Raw genomic sequence first — 8,993 nt, 5'->3', positions numbered from 1 at the left:
GGTCAATGTGGGGTTCGTGATATCGAACGAGGAAGTCGTAGATATCTATAAACTGAATGCGGACTAGTTCGCACTTCGAAACGAAATAAAGGGGGCAGAGCTTCGATCAATCATGGTGAGTGCTCGAGACTCGATGAGCATCGCTGTTGATAGATTAACTTAGTATCTGTAGCTGGAGTTCTTCTCCATGATCAACAAAATTACGAATCGACAAACTTTCGAGGAGCTCCTCAAACTACTCGAGTAAAACTTTATAAAGATGTCTCCAGCGCATAAGAAGTTTAGGAACACACTGCTTTCGATGAAGACTGAAACCGTGGAGGAAGACCTGGTCAGGTAGTTCATATAAATGCTCAAAGGTAGGCGACAGTCAATTTTGGAGGAATTTAAGGGGTAAATCTACTCGTATCAGAACTATCGGGTCTTGAAACCAAACATACAATTCAGTCTCTAAAATTTTATCAAATCCGCGGAGGTCGAACTATCGAACGCTCGCACAAAAAATGGCGAAAACAGCCGACCCTCTTCTAAAATTAGAATAGAGCGCAAACTCAGGTACAATGACAAACAGGTGACATTTGCAGACGTGTAGAAACATGTGCGCAACAAGGATACGTTTGTGATAATAACCGGGCAATCGGGCATGGGGAAGTCAGTCTTTGTCGAGGAGGTTCACTAGTTCCTGAGTTCGAAGTACGATGACAAGATCCGCATCACCAAATTGCCCTCGAACATATTTGAGCCGGTTTCCGAGTTGAAGTATAAGAAGATGGTCGACAACATCCTGGACGACTACAAGAAACAAGTTATTATAATCGAAGATGTCTAAAACTATCATATGCAGACTATTGCTTTGATCCAGAAGCTCTACAATTTCGAGGACCCCAGGACCAAACCCGAAATGTCCTTTTTGTGCACGACGATTAACCAGAAGCAGTAAGTGACCAAACTCCGAAACAGGCTGATTTCAAAGCAAATCGAAGTCATCCACTGCGAGCTGCTGCCTTTAGAGATTGGCTAAATCAGGAGCTATCTCACGAAATAGATCAAGTACCATAACATCACAGATAAGAAAAACATCATCGAGGAATTACTCGGCAGCCCCAACAACTAGCTGCAACTCTTCACTTAATCACACAGCAAATACAACAACATATCTTTCCTCAGGGTGCCCTTCTACTTGCATGCATACACTTCATTTTTATCGCATGTTTCTGACCTCAACGACCTTCGAGGATGTCTGCTCACCTCTCTCAATCGGTACTCCCTTCTCAAATAAATCCGTAAAATCAACTAAGCCAGGCATCTCCAATAGGTGAAACTTATGAATATCAAGTTCATGGATGTGACGCATGATTTACGCAGAATCTCGTTCGAGTATTACCATAACCTATACCAAAAAAATGATATTATCCGCAGCATCTGCGCCAAAAACACGGATGAGAATTAGCTCATTGCCAACCAGATGTCATTCTACCCGATCAACCTGAGTGCTTTGATTCATGAAGAGTAGTTTCTATTTACGCATGTTGAATACTTGTACTATTATTTGTCTGAGGCCTATTGCTACTATATCGAAAATAGCTACCGCAACCTGCAAATGGAGAAGCTCTACTTCAATGCGAATTTGCTCAGCCTCATCAAAGAGCACTACTTAGTGGAGCAGACCTAATCTAAACTACTCCGTATCGTGTAAAACTCAAAGAAGTACAAGAATACGGCTGAGCAGTCGTCCAATTCGATCACTCTCATGAGCAAGCTCGGCTATATTTTCTCGAATCTGAACCTGGACGATATACAAATCCCCGATGCCGATCTTTCCGAGGCTGTATTCTATCACACTTCTTTGCGCAACGCCAATTTATATAATACCATTCTCTATAAGTCACAGCTGCTTGCATGCCAGCTCGAAAATACCCTGATGGATAACATATCCGTGCATGTCCGCAAATTCGAAATATAGTACACAGTGCTGACAGCTTCACTTTCAATCGACGGAAAACAGCTGGCGCTCGGTTGCGGAAACTATCTCATCATCTACAATACCGAAACTGCCAAGGAAATCAAAAGAATTTAAGCACATTTAGATGTGATCAGGACTGTGAAATACTCAAAGGATAACACAGGGTTGGTGACCATTGCGGATGACAAGACCCTGAGGGTTTGGGATATCCGCAACTATAAAAGCGTTGTTTTCCGGCTTCCCCAGAAAGGACTAATCATTTTTAACTACGAAACTGACAATATTGCCGTTGTAAGCAAAAGTAATGTCAAAATCTGGAACATCAAATCGATGGCAAGCGAGTATGTCCTAGAAGGGCACTCTGACTTTGTCACAAGCGTGGAGTTCGGAGGGGAGGGCAAATTTGTGATCACAGGCAGTAGGGACACAACAGTCAGAATCTGGTAAGCGAAAACGGGGGAATAGAAAAAGATATACAAGGGGCATACCTCATAGATTATCACAGCCAAAATGTCTCCAAATAAAAAGCTCGTCGCAGCATCCAGTAAAGATAAAAATTTTATCATCTGGGATACAGACTCGAGATCAGAAATCCTTAATAAGAAGTTTAACGACTAAATCGTATAATTCTGCCTGGACTAAAAATAGAAATATGTTATCATAGCCTTCGCCAGATAAAACGATATACTCGTGGCCAGTTTGAGCTCTTTGGATCCTATGCACTACCTCGAGGGGCACAAAGCTAGGATCATTAGCATCAACTACGATATGTATTATCGGCGGCTGATCTCGCTCAGCAAGGACAAGACTGTCAGAATATGGGACATCGATAAAATCATGGAAATCGAGGAAAAAAAATACTTGGAGAGAAAAAGTAGGAAAGTGCAAATTAGTGACGGAGGAATATTAGCAATGGCTTTCTGTAAATACAGTCTTCAGTACGCAGTGGCTCATACCAACGGAGAAATTAACATCTACGCTGCAGCATCTAATCGGCATACCGATCAGCTCATAAGCCATAACGGCGAGGTTCGATGCTTAGCCTATGACAAATCGGGTAAGCTATACTCTGCTGGCTCTGATGGGACTATTCGCATCTGGAACTTAGAAGCGAGAAGATAGCCAAGAACGATAGAGGCGCACTCTTCTGAAGTCCTACAGCTCAAACTGAATTAAAAGTATCGTTTGATTGCAACAAGCTCTTTCGCAAATGAGCTTGTGGTTTATGATTTCACAGGAATCAAGCTTGTAATGAGCACCCGGGAATAAGGGAGGATATACTCCATAGAATTCAGTAAAGATGAGAAGCTGATGGCAGTGGGGGGCACATAAAAATATGCCGCATTGTATCAGATCGCAGATGGGGGAAGCTCTATAAATCGGTTTGAAGAGTTGGGTCCAAACGATGATATCATCATCAGCATGATATTCCACTCTGATCACTACCTTGTGGTTGCTCTTAAAAATGGGCACGTTTCAATATGGAACCACATGAAAGGCTCAGTAGTTAAAAAGATATAGAATTTATCTCCAATTTCCTCAATTGTGTCGTTCCAGAAGAAGTATATCTGCTTAGTTTCGGAGGAGGGCAAAATCCGGGTAGTAAACATGGATGAAGGCAAATAAGCCAAAACATTTAAATACCCCTAAACTCCCTCTGCGATTTCCATCAACTCTAGCGAAGCAGTTCTATACGTCTGCACCACCGAAGGCAACATCATTGGTTGGAACCTCGAGAGCCTGAAACCGAGGCAAGAAAAGATACTCTTCGATAGGATCGCATTTGACGAGGAAGGCAACAAGCTCGTACAAATATAATCGGCGAAGTAACTGTTTCTAAGAGACCTGCACTACCACGACTAAAAGATGATGAGCCTGCCATCGCTGCCCTCGGACATCGAAGGCGTGACATTCCACCGCGAGAACATCATATTGGTGCTGAAGAACGGGATGCATTGGGACGTAAACAAGAATAAAGAGTACAAATTCGAAGAGGACCGTGAAATCGAGGGAGAGTTGTGCATGGTGAAGGACAAGAAAAGGAGCAACTTCTATCGGACCCCAGTCCGCAAAGTTAAGAATATCAAATTGCCAGTGCAAGCTGTGCTGGAATAGCTGTTTTCATCCTGAATTTGAATGCAACTAATTAATATATGTATCTGATATACATCTAATCATAAATAAAAATAAAGCATACCAAATGCCGTCGAATCTTCGCGACTACATGAACAAAAACAATGTAACCAACTCCGCAAGAGACAGTAGAGATGACTCCAGGCCTGTGGTTATCCCTGAGGACAAGGACTTTGGCTTCAAGGCTAATAATATCGACCACTATGCCGGACAAAAGCCCAAAAAGTTCATGAGCTCCAAGACCGAGTGCATGGACGAACTGACAAGGATTTTGAACGAAATCGAGAGGAAAGATCATGAGCTGACCAGAACCGGGGAAGGCCATAACATTAGCATCTTAAAAAAATTCAATGATGACTACGATAACTATGCGAGCCAAGTCATCAAACAGGTCGAGAATCAACTTCGTGAAAATAAATAAAAACTTATGCGAGAGCTCAAAGAAAGGAGGTCCACAGAACTAGCAGAGACGAGGCCCATTCGGAAGAACATCGATCGGTTGAAATAGGAAGTGACCACTCTGAGAGATGGCTTGTATCGGGGTAACTTTGCATAACATGTTAGATAACGAGTATCGTGAATACATCTCCAAAATCGTACTGAAAGACTATGATAATGAGTTAGACATAGTCCAAACGGATATAGACCGGCTGAGACTCCCCGGCATATAGTTGAAGATGGATGAGAAATACTACAGTTGCTTTAGAAATGACACAAACAAAATCATAGTCGTGAAAGATTAACTCTCCAGCCGTTACAACCATGAAGGCAGCAACTATCACCCCCAAAGGAGAGAGGAGGTTTTAAATCATAGTTCCCATATTCCTCAGGGCAAGGTGGATACCTTTAAAAAGCCAGATATTAGAGATAATATGAGATATGATGACATTAATACACATCCGAATCGAGATCAAATCAAACGGACCCCCCACTCGTGATTCATACAGAATTAACCTATTTGTTTAGCATAACTTCAAAGTGTATCATAACTGCAAAATTTATTCATATTTCATACTTCAAAGTGTTCATAATTCAAAAAGATGATAAAAATGGAAACCATCTCATAATCGAAGGATTTGAAGCTGCTTCTGGAAACAAATGCCGAGCCATTCTTTCTGGGAGACTGACCAAGTTAGATTGGAAATTTGTTCATCTGCCTTATACTCCAGCAACGGAGATTGATAATTTTCGGGCTTGTCTCCATTTAAATCCCATATGTATGCCTTGCAGTCATCCCCAACTGAACATATGTGATATGCAGATTGAGGAGCCCAAGCAATTGCGTTTACACAGTCTTTGTGGTTCTTCAGGGCGCAATATGGAACTGTGGGCTTTCTGGAATCAATCAGCGTGATATAGTTTTGTTCCATTTCGATTACAGCCAGTATGTTTGTCGAAGGCTCTTTTCTATTCCAGGCCAGTTTTAAGATCGGCCTTTTATCAGTTTCGTAGAGAACTGAAGAGTGCTGCAAATCTCTGATATCAAACTGCCTGACACTGCCATCGGCCCCAACTGAGGCGAAAATGTCCCTATCTTTTGAGAAGTGGATGTCATAGACTTCCTTATCATGTGCAATGAGCTGCGTATAAATGGATCCTTTTTCGATGTCCCAGATGGAGCAAGTGGTGTCGATGGAGCTGGTCCCAATGAGGTTTTTTTTTTCGGGGTTCCAGTCGAAAGAAGTCAAGGGGGCACAAAATTAGTTATCCTGAATAGATTATGGCATAAATACGTTCTTGAGGTTGAGCTTCAGGTTCACCTTCTCGTTGTCGACGATTTCCCAGATTTTTAGATTTTCACCAGATGTCGCCATGAGATCTGGCCCGCCACTATTCTATAAATTATCAACAACTCTACCTATTCAGGGTGAAAAAGAAGTTTTGTCGGTGGGAAGTGATGTTCGAAGGACACCTTCTTCTCGAACGTGCGTTCTTCATTGAGCTGGATGATTTCGACATGGTTAGTCACTTCCGACAAGAACGATGCGACTGCCATCCGAAAGGGGTAGGCTTCGTTATTTGAGAACCCTAAAGCAAATATTGTCCATGGGGCCTCATAAGGGATTACTTGGTTTTACGCACTTTTGGCTTTGTCCTGGTCTGCTTCAGACATTAAAGGAAATTAAAATTAGTTATCTCTCTATTTTAAATTATGCACTTATAATAGCGCATCGTCTCGATCGAATTGACCGTTGGCCAATTCGATGGAGCAGTTAGAGAATTGAAACTTATCCAGATCCACTCAGTATCAATTACATATAGATCCAGGCGGTGTTTCCCTGTTTAGATTGTAAATCCTCAGCCAAATGCATTTCTAGGCAAAAGTCTTCTACCATAACAGGATCTTCAAATTTGACAATGTCCAAGAGTTGAAAGAGGGAAAACAATTTATCATTCGATTGAGTCCTGCTTATTTTAGGGAATATAAAAATTCATCAGCAAACATTTTATCAGTTTCATACTAATTATGAACACTATCCAAAATTTATATATCAGAATGCTTTCACCCTGATGAGAAAAGCATTGGCATCAAGGGATCAATTTATTTAATGCAAATGTATCACGAAACAGGAAATTATTCAATTTTCACGAATGACTGCTGCCCCATTTTTAACCTTCCTAAACACGTTCTCTCTTATTAGCTTCAAGAGTGTTGCGCCTATGAGGTTTTCATTGTATTTATGGTTCAGACTGTTTTGGAGATCTTGCAGTCGAACTTCGTTGCCAATTGCAACTCTCTTCTTAATAGCCTATTAAATTTTTTAGATTTCCTGGTAGTTAGCAGGAGAGATGTCATAGCCCATCTATTTGCCCTCGATAGCCTTCATAGTGGATAATTCGAATAAATTGTGTGCTTCGTTAACGTCTTCCTCTGTGACTTCACTTCTTAACTTCATTTTAGCTAGGGCTTCACTGAGCCTGATGACTGCCTCGAGCTGCCTGACAGTAATAGGGATGATGTTTTTACTCAGTGTCTTCATGTCTTTCGCCTTTTTCCGATCCGCAATATAGGCGTTTTGTAGTTTCTCGCAGGCTTCTTCAGTTAATCGAGGTGTGATTTTGTTCCTGGCGTAGCTCACGTATTTTTTCAATATATTAAAGGGTATCTCGCCTTCTTGCTATTTTTGTAGCTTGCCTTGATGTATTTACAGAATATGCTTTGCAATTCGATCATTGTTTTATTGGGTGTTGATGTCCAGCACAATGAAAATGCAATCGAATCTTGACAAAATAGTCTGTTGAAGTTACAACTGCTCGCTCGTGTTAATCGTCACATCTAAGCGACCCTTTATTGGATTCGCTGCGGCTAACACTGAAGTCCTTGAATTTAGTCGGGTTGTGATGCCTGCTTTCGCAATACTGATCGTTTGCTGTTACATGGCTTCATGGATGGCGACTCGATCTGCTGGTTTCATTTTATCGAACTAATCGATGCACACAATACCCCCATCTGCTAGCACGAGGGCCCCTCCTTCTATCTGGAACTCACCCGTCGAGGGGTCTTTGTTGATGCTTGCAGTTAAACCAGCAGCCGAAGATCCTTTTCCGCTGGTGTACACCGCAATTGAAGCTGTCTGCTCCACAAACTTAAGAAACTGCGACTTTGCTGTAGAGGGATCTCCGATTAGCAAGATGTTGATATCTCCTCTTAAGACTGTTTTATCTGGGAGGCATTTTCGGGATCCCCCAAAAAGCATGCAAGCAATAGCCTTCTTGATGTCTTCATTGCCACAGATTCCCGGAGCAATCGATTTATAGATCTTTGAGTAAAGCTCCTCGTCTTTGCTCATTTTTTTGAACATCTCCTACTCCTGAGTGGTATATTGGAAGTGTGTTCTTTATTTCATCTTCTCCATCCCCGACACGTAGATGACCCCCTTGGTGATGTTGTCGGAATTCGTGTTGTTCACCATCAGAATCCCTGTGATTTTGATTCGGTCACCGGGTACGCATTTGTTTACACTGTACCTGTCGCAAACAAGGGCATAAGTCCTAGCTATCTCCCCTGTTGGTATCTCTTCGGGGTTTTCTTGAATCTTCATGCTCTGAGTGTCGATGACTTGACTTTACGGGAGGGCCACATAAGGATCAGGAGGGCATTTTTGATTTGAGCCATTTTGGCCTGAGCAATACGTCGGGACATATGGAAATTGTCCTGGTTCTAAGACAATGTTCCTAACCAACTGGCAGTTCCTGCACTTCAACTTGAGGACTGAAGCCTTTATATATGGTTTTGTGCAGCTAATGATGATCCCGCTGACCGTGAACATTCTATTTACAAGCCCACTATCGACATTCCTCAAGACCTTCGGATTTTCGTCACTGCGTATCGAGACTTGCCATGGCGTAATTCCATCATAGTCGGAAAACTATTTTTTTTTAGAGAGGGCATACCCTTTGACTCCTTCCTCCATCACTGTTATCATCTTCAGAGGCTTAAACATGAGCTGCTAATAGAGCTGTTCGTTGCCGACTTTCAAGTCTGCAAGTTCGATTATGAGGAAGTATTTGCCTAGTTGGAGGTTAGCTAATAGCTGTTTATGATAAACTCGAATGTTTTCGCGGTAGAACTCAGATAGGAATTACTTGAAGTGGAATTGGAAGTTTGAAATGGTGCCTTAAATTTCAATGGGCTGCTCTCGGATGAGATTTTGGGCACTTGTGAGCACTGTTTCTCCGTGCATTTTGGCGCTTATTTATCAAACGATTAATTTGCTGATTTATTATTTGCACCCCCAAACAACAATTCCGAATATTGCTCCAGTGCAAATAATATATATATTGTGTATAAGTATAATATATGTAGTGCATATATATAGTGAGTTTAGTGTGCCTCACGTGCTTCTTTTATAGACGGATTTTCAATTTGAGGGCTTGAAGTAGGTATGAGAGATCA

At 41.8% G+C, this 8,993-nt stretch overlaps 1 protein-coding gene across 1 annotated transcript; it reads right to left on the bottom strand.

Annotated features, from left to right (window-relative positions):
- Positions 1–6,765: 6,765 nt before the first annotated feature.
- On the bottom strand, positions 6,766–8,785 carry LOC148300184 (uncharacterized). The gene is given in 1 exon segment (XM_088275137.1): positions 6,766–8,785. A coding segment is annotated over 1 exon segment (999 nt). The 5' UTR covers positions 7,900–8,785; the 3' UTR covers positions 6,766–6,900.
- Positions 8,786–8,993: the final 208 nt, after the last annotated feature.

The sequence above is a fragment of the Brachycentrus maculatus genome, unplaced genomic scaffold (genome assembly GCF_059751285.1).
Source record: "Brachycentrus maculatus isolate JH-2025_06_01 unplaced genomic scaffold, ASM5975128v1 h1tg000799l, whole genome shotgun sequence".
In the NCBI taxonomy this organism is placed as follows: Eukaryota; Metazoa; Arthropoda; class Insecta; order Trichoptera; family Brachycentridae; genus Brachycentrus; species Brachycentrus maculatus.
This window is presented reverse-complemented; position numbering and strand designations above follow the sequence as displayed.